This window comes from Lissotriton vulgaris, chromosome 4_1 (genome assembly GCF_964263255.1).
Source record: "Lissotriton vulgaris chromosome 4_1, aLisVul1.2, whole genome shotgun sequence".
NCBI lineage: Eukaryota > Metazoa > Chordata > Amphibia > Caudata > Salamandridae > Lissotriton > Lissotriton vulgaris.
The window spans coordinates 1,917,753,758-1,917,778,779 of record NC_141691.1 but is presented as its reverse complement, the minus strand read 5'-3'; the positions used below and the strand labels follow the sequence as shown (position 1 = coordinate 1,917,778,779).

The 25,022-nt window shown below is 47.8% G+C and overlaps 1 protein-coding gene across 1 annotated transcript in view; it reads left to right on the top strand.

Annotated features, from left to right (window-relative positions):
- Positions 1 to 25,022, top strand: part of ZFAT (zinc finger and AT-hook domain containing) — a 933,238-nt gene that overhangs the window by 455,939 nt on the left and 452,277 nt on the right. The window contains exon 7 of the mRNA XM_086966254.1: positions 18,086 to 18,318. Within this exon, the coding sequence (XP_086822380.1) occupies positions 18,086 to 18,318 (233 nt within the window). The remainder of the gene's footprint in view (positions 1 to 18,085; positions 18,319 to 25,022) is intronic.

Below are 25,022 nucleotides of genomic sequence, written 5' to 3'. Positions count from 1 at the left end.
TGCTCTTTCTTGAAGGACTTTGCGGAGCAATGTGTGATCAACTGTATCGAAAGAGGCCAATAAGTCAAGGAGAATGTGAAGGCAGCATTGGTCTGAGTCAAGTGATTTGATTGGCTAAGGCTTGCGCCAAAGCCAGGCAGAAACCACCACTCTAGTCAGGCAAGGGAGTTACACGCCAAAGATAACCCCTGCTCACCCCCGTGGTAGCTTGGCACGAGCAGTCAGGCTTATCCCAAAGGCAATGTGTAAAGCATATGCGCACACACACAACAACAACATCCTAGGCACACTATAAAAGGAACTCCACACAAGGTTATATAAAAATAACTTTTGTATTATCAAAACACATCAGATAGTAATCACACAATATACATTGTGCTAACTGGCACGGGCAATATTCACAAGGGATTATTTACACAGGACAGGACCACGTGGACCACTGTCAGGATCAACACTTAGCAGAAATAGCACTTGTAGAACATAGAATAAGTGTAGCACAAAATAACAATTGTAGAACACAACCAGTAACCACTGGCAAAAGGTAGATACACACTACGCAATACTAATCACCATGGGCATAGATCACACAGGGACACATCAACTCACTAGTATAAACTATACTAGGCAAAACAACCTCCTAAGCATGAAAACACATCTAGAGGTTTCACAGGCATAACAGCATTGCACATTACGCCTAAATCACATTAGGCCTAACCAGTATAAATACAGTAGGCAATCTCCTCACTAGTCTAAACACATTAGACCCTACCCCCTAAGCATAACTCACATTTAGGGGCGTTAATCACAGTGAAGCACAATCTCCCTAACATAAACCTCCATAGGTAAAACCATCTCTAGAGGTATCAACACAGGGTGCGTAAAACATACTAGATGCATTACATTTCCTAGCACCACATTTAAAGCACATCGGTCACATTTAGGGCCATGCGCCCTATCCACATACCAGCCCCCCTGGCCAACTGGCCATCACAAGAAGGGGGCTCAAATGCCCTGTGTCGCGAATGTCAGGGCGCGCTGCCAACGCAGCGCCAGTCAGGGGTGCGCCACCGGCGCAAACCTAAACGTTGCAGCTACCCACTACTTGCTGGGCAGCTGAGGAAAAGAACAGGGCCTAAACGTTGCAGCTGGAACTAAGTGCTGCGCAGCTGTGGAGGCCAAAGTAGGGGCGAAGGAGTGCGACTCACTCCTGAGTCCAAAGACATGTCCCTAGAAAGAAAAACCTAAACGGTGCAGCTGCCCACTACTTGCTGGGCAGCTGTAGACTCAAAACTGCGACAGGGGCTCTCACTGGCCCTCTGAACAACTGCGCCAATCATTGGAGCCCTCTGGCTCTGGGGAACTCTGCGCAAACGGTGAGCCCTCTAGGCTCTGGACCAAGACATACCCATCGTGAAGCGCACTAGCGCTCTGAAAATAATTATACCCCCAAACACTGGGGCGTTGAAGGAATGAGCCCCTGGGAGCCATCTGGCTCTGGACAATCATGGGGGGGGAGCTAATTCGGCTCCTCAAACAAACCTGTCCCCCAACGTAGGAGCGGCCGCTGCAAGATGGGGCCGCTCCAGTGACCAAATGCCCATCATGGGCAGCACAGGCCCACGGGGCCTGGGGACCCTCCGGGGGCCCTCTTCATCAAAAGGAATGCCCAATCGTTGGAGCAATCCGAGGCTTGTTAAAACCGTTGGGGCGGCCCACTGCCATCCGGGGCCGCCCTACATGCACCCCTGTTACTATGTAGCGTACTGGCGCCAACACACGCACACACGCCCGGACCCCCCAGCCCGTTTCTGCTTACCGGGCTGCTCTCCTCCGGCTGCTCTTTCGTACAGGCGGCAGCACATCTCTGGCGGGCTCCCCTTGACTCCATGGAGCCCGGCACCTCTGATGGCGGCCTCGACTGCCAACTTCGCTTAACCTGGGCCCCCCCTGGGACCCGGGACTTTCTTCTCTTCTCGCCACCACCGCGGGCTCTCCCCTCTGCCTGGGAGCCCCGCGTCAACACACAGAGTCACTTCCCCTTCCGTCCGTACGGCTATCTCGGGGAGGATGAGGGGTAGTCTCCCTCAGGTTTGTAACATATGTGTGCTAAGTCGCGGGGTGGGCACCTGCGCACAAAAACAATCAGATAAGTGCGGTGGCACCCGTAATAGGCGCAAAATAAACGCAGGGGAGTCCCCACGAAGAGGACCGCAGCCCGGCGGTCATTTTTAATTAAATAAGCGGCACGAAAACGCCACTGCGGCTCACGGGCCGGCAGCGGGGATCATGGCACAAGTCTCCCTAGTCTCTTCACGGCCACCAGCTGGGAGAGCAGACAGATGGTGCCAATTAACCCTTCGCTTACTGCAGACACCAGTGGAGAAATTAAAAAGAAAGGCAGCACAGCGCTCCTATGCTGCTGGTCAGGCTGAACAAGCCTTGGCAACCTCAATAGCAATCAACAAGGGTCCCAGAGAAGTCCTCCAGCATCCAGGGGCTGAGCAGGGCCCAGGGAGGCAAGCCTTCCCCTGGGCCCCAGTAGCAGCACGCCCCTGGTAGATTCAAGTCGGGAAACAAGAACACTTTTCATGGGGTCACAGCCCCTTTTTATACACAAAATCCCTTTGTTAGCAAGGTGTTAGCAGTGGGAGAACTACAGCTTGTTCAGGGGAACTCCTGAGCACTTTTTTTGCTCAGCTCCTCCCTCCCTTTCACTGGCCAGGCTAGGGACATCAGACACACCACAGGGGGTGGAGCCAGCATTGTGGAGGGAAGGCCCAGCCCTATTCAGGTCCCCGGTGCACTCCTCCCTCCTATCAACATGCAGATCTCTTCATTCATCACCGGGGCAGACCCATCCTGACTCCTGGAGCCAAGTACACCAGCCAGCTCCAGCCAATCACAAGCCAGACAGCCAATTCACATTCACTGCACAGGCATGCCAACTTCTAGAAGTGGCACTTCCACACTAGACATAATAAATCCGCGCATATCATCGCCCAGCATTTAATCTCACAAGTTTGCACATACTAAACTCGCCCCTGCACTCCCCATACATCAGGAACTACCATGGACACACATATTCCCTATGCATTCCTGTGGGAGGGCAGGCCAGTCTCACCACACATACACAGAGAGCGCACGCACTTTACACTGGGCCACAGTGAAAAAGTGCGCAGAGGCCTAAAATCACCAACACTAGGTTACAGAAACAGGCTAGGCAAATGCAAAAAGTTTCGGGGTGAACCTGCCAAAAAGGCCAAGTCCAACAATGTAAATTGTGTACCTGATTGAAGAGAAACACACTGGAGGCCAGAGGAGCTGAGCTGTGTGGCTGTCCAGCTCCATGCTGCCTAGGCCGATAAAGCACATCAATCAGGCTAAAAACCAGACTCTCCTCTCTGCTCAGCGTTCCCAGCATGCTGCTCTGTTCTGGAACCCATGTAGTAATAATCCAGAGCTAACACTTATTCCTATGAGACTTGCTTAATACATAAAAGACTAGAACAATGGTTCTCTCTCAGAGGAATCTCCATTGAAATCATAAGTAATGAAAAGTTCCACACACACATTCGGGGACCCCGAAGCAGTTCTCTCAAAGTCACATTTACTTCTCCTTATTTCTGAAAGGCCAGAAGGCACATGTAATGCAAATGATACATTTATTCAGCCTTAATACAGGCTATTTTGCGTATTAGATTGAATCATTTTAAAATTTGGAAGGAATAATGCTTAAACCTTTAAAAGTCACTGGAGAAAAATTAAAAATGACCTTTTTAAAGACATCTTCACAAACTGTTTTCACTTCTTTTTAAAGTAAGAGAAAGGGAAATATATGTCAATGTAGCTGTATAGGGTGCTGCATTGAAAGCACAGAATAGGTCACTGCTCCTTTAACCCCTTCGCTGCAGCGGCTATTCCGCTGCAGCGCTAAGGGGGAGGCCGGTCCGCGCGGCGCTCCCGTGCTTGTGACGGAACCCCTCCGTCACGGCCCGTGGGTGAGCTGTGCTTGTGACGGAATGGTTCAGTCACGACCCCGCCCGCCAAATAGAACGCTCAGCGCAGGTGCGGCGAACGGGCCGTGACGGAACCGTTCCGTCACCAGTACAGCCCATCCGAGGCTCGTGACGGAACGGTTCCGTCACGAGCATGGGAGGGGTTAAGGGCACCTTGACCTCTAGCGTCCCATCATACCCTGCAGGTGGCAGTTTACTCGGGAGTATGCAGAAGACGATCTATTTAGACGAGGATTATTTGGAAGTGTCAAAACCTTTTTGTGAAGGCCCATAGTTCACTAAAAGTTGCTTTGATTTCCTTAAAGCTTTTGTCCTATTTAGGTAAAACTTCAACCTCCTTCTAACATCGAAAGCATGGAGAACTGTCTCTGCAGGAGAAAAGAGATTTTGGAAAACATTTACGTTATGAAATAATTTGATTGACATAACTATCTGTGACTACTTTAGGAAAGAATTTAGGATGGGTTCTCATCACTACCCTGTTACTATGAAAAACTATGTAGGACTCATGGGAACACAGGGCCTGTATCTCGCGATCTCTACAAGAAGAAGTTATGGCGATGAAGAAGGAAGCCTTTCAATATAGATGATGGAGAGAGGCCTTACGAACGGGTTAGAAAGGAGGACCCGCAGTGCGATAAAGGACAATACTTAACTCCCATGGAGGGGAAGATCACCTGAGAGGAGGATATATCTTCTTATTAGCTTTTAGAAAATCCTTTACCACAGTTATTCTGAAAGAGGAGATTGTGACGGGCATTTTCTGTAAGATGTGATTGCTGCGAGATGCGCTCTAATGGAGGAGAATTGTAATTTTATTTTAGGCAAATGGAGGAGGTGTTGAAGAACCACCTCATCTTGACTAGTGAGAGGACTGAAGTTCTTCTGAGAGCATCAGATGCATAATCTCCTCTATTTGAACGAACATGAAGTTGTAGTTGAAGCTTCTCTCAACACATCCATGCATTCCTGAGGAAAGTGTAGGTGACCATATTGTAGGAGTTCAGGAGCAAAACAGCCATGTCCAACAAGTGAAATTTTGGGTTTGAATTTGGCCTCTGTACTTCTGAAGAAGGCCTGTTCTGTAAGGTAGTTTCCAGTGTGGAGATTCTGAGAGATGAAGGAGAGCTGCGAACCACCAGTGTGGGGCTACTCCAGAGCAATGAGAATCATTTTGAACTTCGAGCATGACAGCTTGATGATCACTGTTGGCAGCAGGGTAATTGGAGAAATAATTAAATACATTTGCCTCACCAATCAACCCATAGGGCATTCTCCAGTGTACAAGGTTGTTATTTTCTCCATTTGCGAAAAGATGATTTTAGCGATTACCCCAGTCTGAAAAGATGTCCTGAAGTGTTGGATCATGTAATACCCAATGGTGATTTTCTTGAATGTTTCTGCAATGAGTGTCTGCTCAAGCATTCTGGATTCCCGGTAGATGGATCGCTCTAATCTTGAGATTCCTGGATATTATATTACCCTTTTCCAGATTGTTTGTGCTTCTATGAACAGAGATCTAGATCTCATCTCTCCCAGCTTGTGCAAATCATGCATGGTTGTAGTATTGTCAAGCTGAATAAGGAGAGAAATTGTCCTGAAATATGGGAGAAAAGCCTTCAGGGCTATATATACTGCTCTCAGCTCCAGAAGGTTGATGTGGTCAGATTGTTTCTTCTGAGACCACATCTCTTGGTCTCAGAAGATGGTCCATATGAGTGCACCAACTTGTAAAGGAAGCATCCGTCAGTATGGCTTGAGTTGGTAAATCTTGATGGAATTGTATTCCTTTGAGAAGATTGCCTGAGCGCGCCACCTCTTGAGTGTTTTGAAAGAGTGGTCAAAATCACTGTGTCCTTCCACTGTCCAGAGAATTGATTCCATTGATCTTCTAAACATTGTTGTTGAGGCTGCATATAGACATGTGCATTCTGGACCAAAAAAACATGATGCCATTGTTCCCAGGAGAGAGGAGACTTGTCTTGCCGTTGGTCGGACTAATGTCTTCAGATGGCAACATTTCTGAAGGATAGATAATCACAATGTCTCTCCTCTTAAGGAAACACTTTTGTGTGTACTGTACTATGACTATGACTGCACCCAGGGATTGAACTGGAATCGAGATTGATTTGTCTTGATTCACCCGCATACCGAGCTGAAAGTCGTGACAGGTAGATGATGATGTTGACTTGCTTGTTAGTATCAAGATGACTTGATGAGCCAATTGTCTTGGTATGTATAGATGGACATTTTCCTTTTCCTGAGGTGAGCTGCTGCAACTACCTAAAGATTCAATCAAAAAATGTATTATTATAAATTATATTTTCATTGCATGAAGACCATTGGTTATTATCAAGCAGATTAAAGTCCATCTATTGAAGAATCAATGAAAAAAGGGTAAGTGATGGGAACCGATTTTGTTAGAAAACTTGAATTAACATGTTATCAATGCTATTAGAGATCAAGTGATATAAAATTTCCAAAACGTGAAGGTGGCACTGTGCTCTGTAGGAAGTGGTTATAACATAAATATTAACGAATAAATCAAGAAAATATATCTGTGCTGTGAATAATATTCTGTACGAGAGCTGAAAAAGTTTCAATTTGTCGTAAGGTGCTCTCTTATATTAAATATATATATACAGTATAAGTGTTAAATTGTTGCCCTTTTAACCCTGTTAGTCTTATCAGGATAGAGCTATGTTGTTCGTATATAGCCTTAATGGAAAGAGAGGTTCCCTGTTATTGACATTGGCTACTCTGTGAGTCATGTGAGGTGGAGATTATAATTTAATTGTTCACTTATAAAGTTAATAAAAATAGATCAAAACGTGGCAAGCATCTATGTGTAAACAAGCATTGGAATAGCCAATAGGTCTCTCCTTTGGGAACTTGTAAGTGTTTAGCCATGCAACACGATGTTGTTGCACCAAGGATATTGTGGTGGATAACTAAACTCTTATAAGGTCCAAAAGGCGAGACATATTGGCTATGCCAATGCTTTTTTTGTTTTGTTGCTTCTATTCTTCATCTGAGCGTTGAGGCACCCTGGTGCACGTCAAACTGGCTTGCAGTGCCGAACACAGTATGGAAACCACTGCCATATACCCTAGTTGCCATTCACTTACATAGTATTCTAGTAAGAGTAAATGAGAAAAATGTATAGGTGGCATTACGATATAAAGAGATAATGCAGTACGATGTGAGGCAACATGTAAGCAGCTTAGTCAGTGTCTGACTGAGTGGTCAAATTGCGCTGCAGTTAAAATCTAAATGGCCACCATGACCATGTTGGTGAAGGTGCGCAAAACGGTGAACAAAGTACAGCCATCCTGGAGTGGTAATGTGAACCCATAAATGTGGGCACATGTCATGTAACAAGCCAGTGCTTGACAAAACAAAAGTCACATCCACGTGGATATATGTATAATCTACAAAGTGCATCTAAAGAAGAGGTTTGTGCTCACAGCCATTTATATACATAATGCCGGGACCCTGTGATTGGATCCACTATCTTAAAGTCATACCAATTAGCGTAGTGTGCCCTTGCTATGTGAAAGCCTTTGTGGCTGACGGCTGGACCTGTTACAGCTTGCCTCTGCAAAAGATAGCAGCGTGGAAGACGCTGTCCGAAGCACTGCTCCAGCAAGCAGGGTACATGAAACTTGGTGGCATGTTCTGTCTCTGCCTAGGATGCCCGTAATACCTCCCAGCGTGACGCGTGCAAGGCTTCTCTCAACTGAGCTGCCATCGTATATCCTCACAGCTGTGAATCAATCATCCCAAGCCTGCAGCATTTAATGGCCCCTCTTGCCCAGGACTCTCTCACCCCCATTCCTACTTGCTGAATCGCCCCCTGCAAGTCCAAATATAGTGGGCATTGTGCACTTATCTATACTACTATTATAAAGAGAGAACTTTGTCCTTTGAGCCAGGTAAACTCGAAAAGTACGCCACCAATCCAAACACCCAAGACATATTTGAAAACCTCAGGGCAAGCAGAAGGACATAGGCTATTAAAAATAAAAAATATACGTTGTTTAATACATTTAGAATTAAAAATAAAGTAGTCCCTGGCATGTAGCGGCGGCCGCGACGTCTGTGTGATGACATCATTTGCGCTCCCTGGCAACACTTCCTAAAATGGCGGCGAATCGTGCTGCCCGGGGTGTCCGAGGCTGTGTAGCTCTGCTGATCGTGCCCACGTGCGTGCTGACATCATTTGCGCTCCCAGGCAACCCTCTGTGAAATGGCGGCGAATCGTGCTGCCCGGGGTGTCCGAGGCTGTGCAGCTCTGCGGATCGCGCCCATTGACGGAAGATCGCGACCTGCTGGGAGGACTGCCGCGGCCCTGCTTGCTGCTGGGCGAAGTGGCGGTCTGTGCGGGCGGGGCGCCTGGAGCGGGACCGGACAATCCTTTAGAGCGCGGACGAGGGTGAGTCTTGGAGTGACTGGCGCTGCTTCATGCATGGGGAGCGGGAGGTAGCAAACGGTGAATTACAGGAGGAAAAGCGCCTGGAGAGGGACCGGCGGCTGAGGTAAGGCTCAGGCTCTCCGGTAAACGGACGGGAGGGGGCCGGGGGGGGAGGGGGAAGGGGGAAGGGGAGGGTGGCTTGACGTTGGCCCTGAACAACGGCAGCTGAGGTAAGGCTCCGGCTCATGGACACGGACAATGTCGTGGCGGGCGGGGGCCGGGCGGGGAGTGCACGCAAGCCTGAAATGCTGCCCCCAGCCCCCTTATGCCCCACTGCAATACATTGTTTTTAAAAACATTGCCGTTTAGAATGTCAAACTCTGTCAAATTCACAAATGCGAGACCAACTGTATTTCAGATGTTTGTTGTTCTTTTAATTGCTCTATTTAGCTCAAGAACTTGTAAATCTAATGCATATAGAGTGTTGGAAATAGACTATTGGTGTTCCTGCCCATAGGCGTGACGCCGATGTTTCCGACTCCTCTCCTTCTGCCTATGTGCTCCCATAAAATAGCATTTTTGTTAATTAGCTGTAATCGGCAAGTCTGCCAGCATTCGAGTTCTTTGTCCCTTTAAGTAGCCCGTGTTTGGCCACGGTCATGTTGACTGCGGCACTGCTTTTGGTTTGTGAAATTCTGCACATATGTTTGAAATGCCTGAATCTAAAAGGAGTGTGTGCTTTGCTAACAAGCATTGGCTGCGCGGCCGTGAAAGTCAAACCGCCACGCGGCAACGAAAGTAAAAGTGAGCGTGATCGCGATCAAGCACGAGGGAAACATGTTAAACAAGCCTGTAATGTACGTGCGGGTGCGAAGGGGAGTTGTGTGTGAAAGTGAAAGAGATCAGCAACAGCGCGCGCTTGTGCGCGTAATACCAAGCTGGTGGCCAAAAAAGCCTTTTAGAAGCACTTAAAAAACCGGCTTACTAAATGTCCCACCAGAGCAACGCATGCGCTGGCTCTAGCGAGACCTAAAAAGGAGGAGAAAAGAGGTCACAAACGAGTCCTCCGTGTGCACATGCTCCTGTGTATCCAAGTATCACATGTTTGGAGGTTCTAGGTTTCTCTGTTGCTTGAGAATGGTAAAGGCTGTAAATTCAGTGAACAATACGTCACAAAGCTATATTTATTTTAAAAAACAGTCAATGGGCAGTTCAATAAAAAAAGCAAAGTAAATCACCTTAACACTAACCTTACTTGATCCATATGTGTGTGAGGAAACATGGCTAGGCAAAAGCCGGCACTGTCTGTGCATCTGCCGCCAATACTAAATGGATGACACGAGTGTGCCTTTGACAATACACGTGCTGTCAAGATGGCCGAGTTAGTGAAGGACTATAAAGTGGATCTCTAAATGACGAAACCATATTTGGGGTTCATTCAAGCACATCACGCTGTGAAAACGTAGGAACAAAAGCAAAAGCATTTTGGCAAACATTCTAGAACTATCATGAGAAAATTGAGACCCTACAGTGGGATGCCAAATTGTTGATATAAGGTTCACGGTGGGTACATTTAGTCCTCCTCACTTTATTCATGTGGTTTTACATTTATTTCACTAGAGCACTGCACTGTCTGTACTTTCTGGATATTTTATGTCACTTCTTTTCTAATGGAGTGGAAAGGATGTTAATATGTATTTTTTAACAATGCACGGTCCCACCAGTTAATTTGTTTTTCATGAATTAATTCTTGAAGGCATAAATTCAAATCTGCTTGTTAGGAGCTATTGGTCTCCATGCTGTTAACATGTAGTTTTTGATAATTCGTTTTTGAATGAATTACTAGGAACCATTGTTATATTCTTCCTGAAGCTGGAATACTGTGACAGGCAGATACCGGCTGTGGGCAATTCTGGGTTGCAGTACTCTCCTCTTGGTGCCTGGTGGGACGAGGGAGGCGGCAGACAGTACTAGGAGGTGGGAGAAGAAGAGTTTGCTTTTGGCACATGTGGGTGCAAGACTGCCAACAAGAATTCTTCGAAGGAGTCCCAGAATCCTATGCCCGCATATGTTCACCTACCCCCAATCCGCGGCTGTCAACTTTGTGTGTCACACAGCAGATAACCCATGCTGGGAAACATGCTGTACCTGCCATGTCATCTGTTGCTGGCGCCGTCCAGTGCTCACAACCTCACCAATTATGGGCAAGACAGTAGTACTGAGAGTCACTTAATTTTAATCATTAAAATGAAGGTAAACTCCCAGTGACTGTGGTTTCTGTCTGTGGGTGTTATTAACAACCACTGAAAGGATGGTGGGGCACAAGGAAGGGCCAGAATGATTGCAGCTAGAGCACAGGCCCCATCTGTCCCTTCTCCCCCCGTAACGAGGTTAAGTGATCCAAAGCACCCTTTCTTTGTAATATAAAATAGGCTTCCAATCTTGCTTTGAGTGAGCGCTGGCAAGTAAAGGGGTCACCTGATTTGCTATTATTTATACATCATTAAAACCACTTCTGTGCATGCTTTAAACTTACAAAGTTTTCAACCATGTTTTTATTTAATATGTCCCCCTCCACAAGAGCAAGCAAGAAGCAAAGTTTGTTCACAGGTATAGTGGACTGTATGCGTGATTTAGGTGAGCATACCTTATAGAGGCAGGCAGCCTGACTGGCTGTCGGCTGCCACACCTTCCAGAGGAGGGTGGTTTGAGTGTTGAGTGGCCCCATAAGTGGCAGCTCTCATTTTGGGCGGCAGGCACCTCAGACAAGGGGGGCTAGCAAAGCTAGCTGACCTAAGGTTAAAGCAGGGCAGTCTGAGTCAGTCACTTGCTTTAAGAAAGTACAGTCGGCCCTGCATTCAAGCTGCACTTCCATGCAACCACCAGAGCCAACTGTGCCAAGCCGGTGCACTATGGAACGGAATGACCTCAAATGTAGGCAGTGTTGCAGAGTGGGCTGAATGTCCCACTCAGCTGAATCAGCCAATGGAAAACAGGTGTTTATTCGTGCTGTAGGCCAGCGCAAGGTACATGCCCATGACTCCAGGGACATACCTATGACTTACTGGAATTCAGTTAGTGAGCTGTCCTCTTATTGGTTGGTTGCAGCACAGGCTCTACGGCCAGAGCCCACCTTGCAATCAGCCAGTCAGATGACCAGTATATCAGATTCATTCCAGTGAATAACACGTAGGCTAGATGAAAGGCATTGGTGGTCCTTAAGCTGGACAACACTTCTGTACACACTTTACCCCAAAGAGCTAGTACTAATAAAATAACAGACTTAACTGTTTTGTTTTCTAGGAACAGGAAAGGGATTTTTGTGGAGACATGGCAAGCGAAATTGGGAACTTACGGCCTTATCCCAATGTCGGTGGGCCCGTCACCGAGAGGCCTTCAGTGGTGGGCTCACCGACATCTACAGAAACGGACTGCCTGCCGGTTTCTGATCCGGCAGGTGAATGGACTGACCGCTGCTTTTTCAACGGACTCCTTGACGCTTGTCAGGCAGTAGTGGGACCGTAATCCCTACAAAAAGGGTAGTGCCTGCTCAGGCACCGCCGTAGTGATTACAATGCCAGTTTCCCTCTGCCTTTTCATGGTGGTCAAACCACCGTGAAATAGCAGGCAGAAAGGGACTTTGGGGCACCTAGCAGGGCCCTTGCCCCTCCTGGGCCTCCGTTATGCAGCCTGTGGGGCACATGTGGTGCCCCCTAAACATTAGTGCATCATGTGCCAGGCATCAGATGGTGCTTGGTACACAGCGCATGGGTGTTTGAAAATATGCCTTTTTCAATTGCAGTTGCAAAAGGCATATTTCCGACTGCAGTGCTGCCATGCTGGCGGTCGCATTGGAGTACGGGGGGGGGGGCCCACCGACGACTAGTTTCATTCCGACTGCGACTTCAATCGTCTGACTGGCATCGTAATGAGCCACTTATTGTCAGTGGATTCATTTTAAATGCCCTGGTCCTACAGGACATGATGGGGGCTGTCTCTCTTTTTTGATGATATTTTGTATGTAACAAGTAGATTTAACTTTACTGAATGAACGATTAGACCAACTTAATTTATTGAGAGCTGAACATACGTAGGCTTAGAAACCCTTTGAAACCAAACTTATGTGAGTCCTGGTCATTTGATGGTTTCATTGGAAATAAGTAAATTGAACAGTTTGTAATGGTTTTAAGTGCCCTTATGAGTTTGTGTCTTTTTAAAAAAATCTAAGCATGTAATTGTTGTATAAGAATGGTAACAAGGTGAATAGAGTTTTTGTAAATTCTTTTATAAGAGTTTCAGAACTGTAAAGGTGTGGGTGGTCTCCCAATAACGACAGGATGACGTTGTGAGGGAGTACGCCGTTCATTTAAGCTGTGTATCGCAGAGAGCGCCGAGCCGGTGACTTCCCGAGCTCCGGCACTCGCGCCTTCTGAAATGCGATGCGCGTGCATCGCAAGATGGCCGCAGGCACGTCGCGTCGTAACGCGACGTGCATAACCTAGAGCGCTGACTCTACATATCTCCCTTTTTTCCAAAAATGGAACAACATAAAACTTACAGTCCGCTGCTCATATCAAAGTCTTGGATTCTGGATGGTCTCACCACTGCTCTCCCCCTGCGGGTCTGTCTTACCGGGGTAGCCGTGGCTTCTCTCTCGTGAGTCTCTGCGCCACCTCCCCTATTGTTCAGTGCAGTTGGGCTCTCCATTGATCTCCTTGTATTCATCTCCTTCTCCGTCCCGGGGCTACCTCTGTTGCTTTGCTCCTCGTTGACTTCTCCTCTTCCCATGTCCATTTCCAAATCGAATTGTCCATTTCCTGCATCAGGCTCCACCGCACCTTCCGGTTCCTGCTCACCTTGGCTCCACTGTAATACTTTATTGCACCTCGCCATACGGTCCTGAGACCATACGTTGCCGTCACTCAACAAGGCAGCTCTGTCATACACCTCCTTGACTTGCAGGGGTTTACTGTATTTGCTGTCCCCCTTCCTTTGCATTACCGCCAACTTAACTCGCACCCATTCACATTCCTTCGCATGTTGTAGTATTTAGCGTAGACAGCCTGTGCTTTCTCCAAGTTCGCCTGAACCACTGCCGGGGACCATTTGCTAGTTATTGTTTTCTCCTTCCACGCTCGGTTGTGCTTCGTGAAGGGGTCACGGCCCCTCAAGATTTGGAAGGGGCTATATCCAGTTCCTGTGGGGGTGACTCTGTACGCCCATATCATGTGCCATATTTCTTTCTCCCAGTCCTTGTTATTTGTTATCGCAGCTTGCACGGACCCCATCACCACCCGATTGAAGCGTTCTACTAGTCCATTTCCTGCCGGGTGATAAATTGAGGTGTGTTTGGTGAGGATGCCATTTCTCTCCATGAATTTGGTCCATTTGTCTGAGGTAAACTGAGGGCCATTGTCGCTCAGGATGGATTTGGGTATGCCCTCTCTCACAAACGTGTCGCTCAGGAACTTTAGGATTGTCTCTGTGTCTATTATTTCTTCCACTTTCACTTCAGGCCATTTCGAGTACCTGTCGATGAGGACGCACACATACTTTTGGGTTCCTTGTCCGTCCAAGATCGGGCCCAAGATATCAATGGATAATTCTTCCCAAAGGTTCTTTGGGGGGTCAAATCTTCCCAGCGCCGGTCGTAGTGGCTTGAGCGTCTTGTCCGCTCCTTGGCACTGTATGCATTCCCTGACATACCGTTCAGCTTGCAGGTCCATGCCTGGCCACCAGTATCCTTGCTTAGTCCGCAATTTCGTCTTTCCTATCCCCAAATGACCTTCATGGAGTATCGCCAACAGTTTTGGAACTATGCCCGCTGGGGGAATGTCCTTGTCCCCCCTGTAGATAAACACACCTTGATCGTCCATTGACAACTCTTCTCTGACCTCGTAGTACTTCCTTAGGTTTTCACTGAGGTGTTTCTTTTCTGGCCAGCCCTTTACTATGCATTCCTTCACCTCCTGCATGGCCTGATCTTCTCTGTTGGCTTCGTTCCACTCCTGGTTGCTGATGACCTTCTCCTGGTCATCCATCAGGGCTACCATTTCTTCCCCGTCTGCTTGGTCCTCTTCTCCGGGTTCCATGGCTGCCGCCCTACTTAAATAGTCTGCCACTTTGCTCCGGCTGCCCGGAATATATTCAACATCATATCTAAATTCCAGCAGCTTCAAAGTAATTTTCGAAATCCTGGGGGTGGCACTGGCGTGCCCACTGAATGTTAGTACCTTCACCAACGGTTTATGATCCGTCTTCAACTGAAACCGTGTGCCCCACAGAAATTGTCGGAACCTTGTCATTGCCCACACTACGGCCAACATCTCTTTTTCAATGACACTGAACTTTCTTTCCGTGTCGCTCAGTGTGCGAGATGCGAAACTTAGTGTCTCCACCACTCCTTGTCCTCGGTCCTGCATTAACACGGCGCCCAATCTTTTTTCGCTGGCATCTGTCGTAAGCACAGTCTTTCCTTGGGGATCGTATCCTTGCAGGGGTATGGCTCCCACGACGTCTTTCTTTATGCTTTCGAACTCTCCTCGTGCTTCCTCCGTCTAGCAGAACACTGACTTCTCTCTTGTTAGTTGTCTCATGTGGTGCGTCTTTGTTGCGAAATGCTGCACGAATTTGCTATAATATTCCGCCATTCCTAAAAAGGACCTGACATCTTCTTTGCTGGCAGGTGGTGGTGCATCACAAATCGCCTTTACATTCTCGGTCTTGGGTGTAATTCCTCGCACTCCAATTTCATGCCCTAGGTAGGTCACTGATTCCATACCCAGGCGGCACTTTTCCCACTCTGCCGTTAAGCCTTTTCCTTCCAGCACTCTCAGTACTTTGGTCAATTTTGCATCATGGTCCAACCTGTCTCGCCCCATCACTAGGATATCATCCTGGAAATACTGGATGCCGTCCATATTCTTGAACGGTTGGTGCATCAATTTCTGAAACACCGCTGCCGCCGATGCCAGTCCGAACGGCATGCGACGGAACTGATAGCACCCGAAGGGGGTAATGAGTGACGTCAACCTCCTGCTCTCCGGGTGCAATGCGATCTGATGATATGCTGAGGTTAAATCAATGGTAGAGTACCACTTAATTCCTCTCAATTTGGCCAACATGTCTTCGATCCTCGGTAAGGGGAACTTCTCCACCACAATGTTTTTATTCAGTTCGCGCAGGTCCACGCATAGCCTGACCTTTCCGCTGGGTTTCATGACCACTACCAATGGTGCCAACCATTCAGCGCACGTGATCGGTTCGATGATGCCTCTTCTCTCCAACTCTTGCAGTTCTTCCTGCACCACCTCTCTCACGTGAGGGGTACATTTCTCACTTTGTGCGACACTGGTACTGCACCTGCCTTGAATACGATTTTGTGTGCAAACTTCTCGAGTCTTCCCACCGTGCCTCCAAATACCTTGGGGTACTCTCTCTTCCACTTGTCCAGGTCTGGCCAACCATCCGGTTCAGTGAGTAATATCTGGACTTTACCTCCCGGGTCCAGTTTGATACCCAGGTCGCCCTGGTCCAGCCATCCCAGCACCGATGGTCCTTTTTCAGATATGTACAGTTTGCAGTTGGCGCTTCGTCCTCTGAATTAAAACTTTAATGGCCTGAACCCTACCATGGGTATGCGGTCTCCGTTGTACGTGACTGGCCTTATGTCCAGTCGCTCAAGTTCTGGGCCCAAATGTGGTTTAAAGGTTTCATTCCACACCGCCCTCTGGACTATAGTATAGGGCGATCCTCTGTCTGTCACTATACTTATTGGCATTCCACCAATCGTCATGTACAGCACCGGCTTGGTCGATCTTTTATTGTCTATGCTTAACACTTGGTCGTAGATGCAGTGTATGGTATCATCCTCTTCTTGGTTATTCTCCGCCGGGTCCTCTTGTCCTTGGTCAATGTATTTAACCATACTCCTGGCTGACTTCCGGCGCACACTTTCTCGTAGTGCCCTACGATCCCACAGTGCATGCATTTGGCGCGAAACGCTGGACACTTCCTGTCGTAGGCTTCGTGTGCCCAACTTCCGAATCGATAGCAGGCCTTCTTGTTCTTCCCCATCTGTTTTCCCGGTGGTCCTCGATTCCATTGCCACCTGTTCGGTCCTTTCGGATGTGGGCCCTTTGCTTCCAATGTCCTTTCGGGGCTCATCTTCTTCTATCCTGTTCACCATTGGACTTGCCACTGTCTCTCTCTTTGCCGCTTCCGCGCATCGTCGCGGCAATTCCGCTTTCTTGACTATTACCATTACTTCCTTCAGCATGGCGTCCCCACTGGCCCACAGTTTGTCTTGCACGGCTGTACTCGTGGTGTGCATTACGATTTGATCCTTGATGAATTCATCTTGGAATGTGTCATATCTGCAGGTGGACGCCAACTTCCTTAAAGCCGCCACGTACTCTTCCACTGACTCCCCCGGTTGCTGCTTCCTTTGTTGGAAGTTGTATCTATCAATCGAGACACAAACCGCGGGTCTGTAGTATTCATTCAATTCTTCGATTGCATGAGCATACACGTCGTCATCTGTACTCCCTCGTTGTTTGGGCACTAGGTTTTTGAAAATCCTGAGCCCTTCCGGGCCTAAATTATGTAGCAGTATCCGCCTCTTCCTCTTGCTGGTAAATTTTTCCTCATTTTCATCCTCAAGTACTTCAATGAAGTTGTCAATGTAGTCTCTCCAGTCTTCCCACCTCATGAGGGGTTCCCCTGGCTTGGGTAGGAACTGTACAGGGGCCGTCACAGACGATGCCTGTGCGCACATATTTACGCACCTTCCCGGGGGTGGGGTCCCACAGTGGCTCCTGGGGCTACCCGGTGCACCGTTTTCCTCTTGTTTCTCAGTTTGCAGCTGGGGGCCTTCTGTCTCTGCCCCTTCGCTCTTCCCTGAGGTCGCCAGTGCTCCTGCCCGTGCTCGTGCTGTGCTATGGGGTGCCTTTAGCAGTCTACCCCTCTGCATGCCCTTTCACTTCCTCCCCAGTGCTCAGTGTGGCTCCTCCGTGGGGCTATGGGCTCTGCCGCGCTCTCTGCTGTCCCTCTGCCTCTGTGTGGTTTTTTACCTACTTGTAGGCTGTTGAAATGGTTGGTTGTTGCTCCTGCCTGGTTCTAGGCTTCTAGCTTGTTCCCACAATTTTTCCGTTTTTTTTCCTTTGTTTTGTCGTTTGTCTTCATCCCGACCTCGTCGCCATTGTAAAGGTGTGGGTGGACTCCCAATAACGACAGGACAACGTTGTGAGGGAGTACGCAGTTTATTTAAGCTGTGTATCGCAGAGAGCGCCGAGCTGGTGAGTTCCCGAGCTCCGGCACTCGCGCCTTCTGAAATGCGATGCACGCGCATCGCAAGATGGCCCCAGGCACGTCGCGTCGTCACGCAACATGCATAACCTAGAGCGCAGACTCTACAAGAACAAGCTGCCAATTGTTCCCACCTTCTGAGAGTCAATAGTAATATTCTTATCAGCAAAATCCTGGTGAATCGTTCTGTGGAGTCTAGGATTTGTTTGTTATCTGGGTTCTAGGTCAGTGCAATGCCTTGGCTAATGTTATCCAATAGATGTTCGAGAATCAGTCACATGCTTGTTGGTTGAAAAACAGCTCTGTCACAGACTGGGGAGTTAAAGAACACTTCTTTTTTCATTTACAGGGAAGCTATTTTGGTACCAAGTGCATTACGACATGCATGTTCGGACCCACACAAGAGAACACCTGTACTACTGTTCCCAGTGTACCTACTCATCAATCACTAAGAACTGCTTGAACCGTCATGTCATTCAGAAACATAGCAACGTCTTGCTAAAGTGCCCAACTGATGGCTGTGACTACACCACTCCAGACAAGTACAAACTTCAGACACACATTAAAGGACATTCCGACCTGGTAAGACCAAACACAATGGATTTTGGTTTTTTTCTTTCAAATGGTTGATTTGCATTTTGTCTAATGGAGGAAGGTTTGGGGCACAGAGTTAATGGGATTCCAATGCAAGGTTTAGGGCTAGTAACCTAGTGTTAGGATTGCTTTCTTTTGGTAAGTTCACAGACCACTATATCAAATATGTGGTAGAATTCAGAAAAGGCCACTTGTATAGTATTGCTTAGTTTTGTATCAATCAATCAATCAATCAATCAATGCATTTATATAGCGCGCTACTCACCCGGAGAAGGACCTTCCTCCTGTGGTGGCCCTTCGGATGCGGGGGACGGCGGCGAGGGCGTGGTTGGTAGAACGGAGCTGGCGTGTGGGAGTGTAGAAGCTGAGGCGGCTGTTGAAGTATCTCGGGCCTTGGTTGTGTAGGGCTTTGTGTGCATGGGTGAGGAGTCGGAATGTGATTCTCTTGTTGACTGGGAGCCAGTGCAGGTCTCTCAGATGTCCGGAGATGTGGCTGTGTCGGGGGATGTCGAGGATGAGTCTTGCTGAGGCGTTCTGGATACGCTGGAGTCTCTTCTGGAGTTTGGCAGTGGTTCTGGCGTAGAGGGAGTTGCCGTAATCCAGTCGGCTGGTGACGAGGGCCTGGGTGACCGTCTTCCTGGTTTCGGTGGGGATCCACCGGAAGATCTTCCGTAGCATGCGCAGGATGTTGAAGCACGTCGAGGAGACAGCGTTGACTTGTCTGGTCATGGAGAGGGAGGAGTCCAGGATGAAGCCCAGGTTGCGTGCGTGGTCTGTTGGTTTGGGTGCGCTGCCTAGGGCGGAGGGCCACCAGGAGTCGTCCCAGGCGGAGGGTGAGGATCCCAGGATGAGGACTTCCGTCTTGTCCGAGTTCAGTTTCAGGCGGCTGTTCTTCATCCATCCGGCTACCTCTTTCATCCCTTTGTGAAGGTTGGCTCTGGCGGTGGCGGGGTCGTTGGTGAGGGAGAGGATCAGCTGGGTGTCGTCGGCGTAGGAGATGATGTTGAGGTCGTGATGGCGGGCCACTTGTGCGAGGGGGGCCATGTAGACATTGAACAGCGTTGGGCTGAGAGATGAGTCCTGGGGGATGCCGCATTATTATTAACTGTAAATAGTGGGTTTTTGTCCGGAATGTGATTTTTAGTATAAAAGACGATGTCTTGCAATACGAAAATTGAGCAGTCTCTGGCGAACCTACTTGTGTCGTACTTCGTAGACTTCTGTTCCTGGTTGCAGCCAATAAATTTGATCTTTGACGTCACCGAGAAGTATCCCGTGTCTCTGTATTCTAAGACAGGTGAACCCGAAGACTTTGGGCGTGCCCCTGGCGCCGCTGGGTTCTAAAACCCGGTTCTTCAGTTGGCGCCCAACGTGGCGCAACTTCAGTAGTACCGGTCCAAGCCTGAAGATCGTGACGAGCTTCGTGAGGAAATTCTGGAAGAGGGCCCCCACTTCATCGACCCCTGCATGTCGAACGTGGACTGAAGGTTTTTGCTGCGAGGCTTCCCGCTTTCCGACGGCTACGAAGGACTGCTGCCCTTACTGTTGCCCTGTCTTTGACCCTTCGTGACGATTTGTAAGGCGAGATGATAGACGGGTCTTCTGGTGACGTGATTGATACTTCAGTTAAGTATAAGTGGGTCACTCCCAGTCCTTAGTTTTGGGTTTTCCTTGGATCTTTGATTTGGAACTTGCAAGTGCCAAAGCCGAGGGACTTGTATATTTGTGAGACTATCGTTTTTGGTAATCCCTTGAAGTTTGAAGCTAGATTAGTGAGCGAAGATGCCTGGTCTTAGCAGAATTAGGAATTTGTTTTGTTGTAGTTGTAACAGGGATTCGCGATTGGAGGACTCGTGTCCGATACCTCCGGTTGGAACTCCGACTTATGAGCTCTATTCTAAACATGGTGTGGGCCCCATTACGTTTAATGAAGTATGGGTCCGATACACTAGGAAAGACGGTGTTTTAAAATGGCCACAACATGGTAGCTATGACAGAGAGATTTTAGATAATCTGGAAGTTAAACTATTTAAGGAGAAAGCCCGGCCGGCGATGTTTGACTCTTTCCGCCTTTGGTGTAAAGAAGCCAAACAGAGAGCAATTAAACAAGCTAAAAGAGATAAAAGAGAGAAGGGTATATCGATAATGCAAGCTGCTAGGCAGTTTAAAGATAATGAAGAAGATCAAGCGAGTGAAGAGTTGCATAGGCAACATACAATGGCCATCGATAAATGTTATATAGCTTTATCACCTCTTCTACAAGGTGCAACGAAGGACCCTGAAAAGGATCCTTTGATGTCCCTCCGAAGCCATCTGTTGACTGTGGGCTCTCCCTCGCTTCGTGGTGCCTCCTCCTTGCTTGCCTGCGTCCCCTTCTCCTCCTTGTTGCCCTGTTTTGTTTTGTACTTTGGTGCTGGGTCTCAATGTATCCCTGCGGCTGCTTTTGAGAACTTCCAATTCTTCCCCCAACGTCAGTCTAATATTACTCCGTGCCGATCTTGCTCCCATGGTATTGTCAGATTCTGACCCACTTTCAGCAGCGGAGCTAAAATCTGAGGCAGATGGAAGTTCCTCAGGCCCTCGCTCCGCATTGCCTGTTCCTCCACATTTATTCACCGTTGCCACCCTCAGTGAATTGTATCTTTTGGCAAACGTGAAGATTTGCCCGTTTGCGTAGTCGTCCCTGTCCCGATTGAACTTATAGCTTTTTCTATTTTTAATTTTCTCCTCCTCTTTTTTCAGACGTGCAATCATGTCATCCACCAATTTGCTTTTTTTGTTGTGCATCCCCTAGTAATTCTATGTCTTTTTCCAGCGCCTCGATTTTGTCCTGCAACAGACTCTTGTCGATTATGGCATACTTCACCAAGATTTCTTTTAGTCGACGCGTAGAGTCCAAATTGCACGCCCCCCACTCCACCATCATGTCAGGGTTAGGGGTCTCGTAGCTTGGCGCTAACATTATTCGGAGGCCCCTTAGTATCCTGCACACATCCAGATATCGTTGGAGGGACCAGGCCTACCACCATTTCGCTTGTTCCTGCCTTTTTAATTTCTCTAGCACCCTTAGACTATTTCTTCAGCCCCTTGCTCTGGCTGCTGCTGCTGGTTTCCACATTGGTCGCCTTGCTGGCCCCCTTTTCATCCGGAGCGTCTGAAAACAGCCCCGCAGCCGCCAACTCTCAATCTTTAAGCATGTCTGCGGACATTGTATGGCTTTTATTAATTTATGCACTACGCACGTTCGATCTTAACCGGTCAAATACCAAGAGGCTTACCACGTTGTTCTGCACACTCCCCGCCTGTTAATTGCTGACTGGGTCGTATCTTCACTGCCTCCACGTCGCTGCGCCTCGGGGTCCCCACCCTCCGATTCAAAAGGAATGTAATATATGTAGATTAAAGATGCATTCTATAAACTCCGGCTATCAAGTGTTGTACTTTAACCCTTTCGGTGCTCATGATGGAATGGTTCCGTCATGAGCACCAGTGCTCCTGTGCTCATGACGGAACCATTCCGTCATGAGTACAGGGGCACTAAATCCCTCTGCTGCAGACAGCAGAGGGATTTCCTTTTTGTTTTTTGTTGGCTTACAAGAGGTGGTTAGGAGCTCCCCTAACCTCCTGAGGCCGTTTCTTTTAATTTCCAATGCAATGACGATTGGGCGCATGGCACGCTGATGTAATTACATTTATTTATTTATTTTATTTTGAAAGTTTTATATAGCGCGAACCAGATCTTTGCAGATATCAGAGCGCTTTACAGTGCATACAAAACAGGCCATTAGATATGGCGATATTATAGGTAATAAGTGGGGTGGGGAAGGCATAGGAGTGAGCAAAGTAAAGCAGTTACATCCATAATGCAAGTGGAAAAAATAAGTGAAAATATATATCGTCAGGTAAATCAAAAACACAAGTAGAACAAATAATCGAAGGGATCAAACAGATAGTAAAGACTGGTGCAGCGACCTTGAAAACCGTCGTCAATAGCTCAGGTGTATTTAGCCATAAGGATAGCTTTTACTTCTTTCTTAAAGAGTGTGATGGATGATATGAGCCTGGTTTCAGGAGGGAGTGAGTTCCAGATCCTGGGTGCCATTCCAGAGAAGGAGTGTTTATAAGTCTTTTCCTTCCGGAATCTTCGAGGTTTTAGCAGAAGATTGTTTGTGCCTTTAGTGTTTCTAGAGCCGCCAGAGATTGTCAGCTTCTGGGTGAGGTATATGGGTGAGCTTAGGTGTAAAGCCTTGTGTGTCATGCAGGCAATTTTCAGATGTATTCTGGCTTCAAAAGGCAGCCAATTCAGGGATTTCAAGTCAGGGGAGATGTGCGAGTGTTTTTTAGACCCAGTGACGAGCCTCGCTGCAGCATTTAGAGAAGCTCTTAGGGGTGCAGTAGAGGTTAGAGGGAGACCTCAGAGAGCGATGCTGCCATATTCTATTCGGGGAATGACTAGTGCTTGTACTGCAGTTTGGAAGTCTTTGGCAGGGAGGAAGGGTTTAAGTCTCCTCAGGGTATTGATTTGGTAGTTCGCTCCCTTAGTTGCCATGCCGATATGTTGCTGCATGTTGAGATTGGTGTCGAGTGTTATGCCTAAAGATTTTGCTGAGTCCACGATGGTGGGTTGGACGTTGAGTGCAGTTAGGTGTTTAAGCCAGAGTTGAGTGGAAGAGATCTTCGTGGGAGGTGCGATCAGAAGGAACTCTGTTTTCAGAGCATTGAGTTTGAGATGATTATCGGCAAGCCACGATTGTGTGCTTCTGATCGTTGAGTTCAGGAGTACAATGTCTTTGGGGGATTGTAATTTGAGATATAGTTGGGTGTCATCGGCGTACATGTGAAAGAGTACATTGGATGCTTGTAACAAGGTGGTGAGAGGTTCCATAACTAGGTTGAACAAATTTGGGGATAGGGAGGATCCTTGGGGGACGCCTAACGATACAGGTATTGGCGCGGACATCAGGTTGTTGCTCTTGAATTTCTGCGACCTGTTGTGAAGGAAGGAAGTGAACCACTTGAGAACAGTCCCAGATAGACCCATTCTTGTGTTTAAAAGTTCGAGTAAATTCTCATGTTTGACGGTGTCGAATGCTGAAGAGAGATCAAGAAGGATGAGGAGGCAGGTATCATTTTGATCTAGGATTTGAAGGGCGTCATCTATTATGTGAGTCATAGCAGTTTCTGTACTGTGTCCTGCTCGGAAGCCTGATTGATGAGGGTTGAGGAGATCAAACTGATCAATATGTTTGGTCAATTGTAGTTGTGCACATTTTTCAAGGAGTTTGGCGAGAGTGGGAATATTGGTAATAGGACGGTAGTTGTTTAGATCCGATGGGTCGGCTGTGGGTTTCTTTAGTAAAGGTGTGACTTGTCCAACTTTGAGAGAGTCAGGGATGATTCCTTGTTGAAGTGAGCTGTTGATAATTTTAGTCCAGAGTGGAAGGAGCAAAGGGGTGAAGTCTTTGACAGCGTTAGCAGGGAGGGGGTCCGTGAGGTGATTGGAAGGTTTCAAGGTGCTGAGCAGTTTGCCAATTTCCTCTTCAGAGTAGGTGTCAAAGGATGACCATGTAGCATTGTTTTTTGGATCATTGGATGCTATGCATTGGGGTTTGGAGTAGAGGTTTGCGTCAATGAGGAGATCATTCTTTATGTTGTCAGTTTTTTGGATAAAGAAAGCAGCGAAGTCTTCACAGGAGGGTGCTTCGCGCCTAGTGCTGAGAGGTTGGGGTTGTTCGTTGGATTGAGTTCTGATTAGCTCAAACAGTTTTCTCTGGCGTTTTTTTGCTTGATCGAGCTGGAGACTGAAGAAGTGTGATTTTGAGCGCTTTGTTTTCCTGAAGTAGGCGTTTCTCTTTTCCTTCAGGGTTTTTAGGTGTAGTGCAGAGGGAGATGATCTCCAGGTGCGCTCTGCCATTCGCATGGCTCGTCTATCCTCATTGAGACTCCTGTCGTACCAGGGATTGGAGATTTTATCAGAGGCTCATTTTAGCTGCAAGGGTGCAACCTCATTAATTATTGAAGTAATGGTGTTGAGATTGTGGTCCGTCAAGGATTGGACGTCCGTGGCGTCGGTAGGAGGGCGCAGGAGGTCGCAGCTGCTAGGGGGTAAGGAGTTTGGATTGAGTTTTTTCAGGTCTCTTTTCCAAACTTTAGGTTTGGAGGGATGCACCGTGTTGAATTTCACCTTTTCATTGATGAAGAAAGTGACAATATGATGATCAGACCAGTCACAGGGTTGGATAGACTCAAGTTGGGTAGCGTCCTGTTTTGAGATGATAAGGTCGAGGATAGAGCCTTTCTCGTGGGTCGGGCTGTTGCACAATTGTTTGAGGTCAAGGGCGTTGAGGAAATTTTTAAGACCATTTACAACCGCATCATTGTGATCGTTCCAGTGGAGGTTGAAGTCACCAAGGTATATTTGGGTGAGTTGTCGTCCGGAATTGGTTGAAATCATATCCATGATTTGTTGGGCGAAGGTGAGGTTGTCCCTGGGAGGGTGATAGATGCCGTGAAGCGAGCATATCGGTTTACCCTCACTGATGATATCGAGGCAGATGTATTCAAAGGAGGTTGGAGAGGGCAGGGAAGGTGCGGTGACTTTCAGAACCGAAAGGTTGTTCCTGTAGATGCATGCGATTCCACCGCCTATCTTGCCAGACCTGTCAAGTCTGATGATGTGGTAGTTGGGGGGA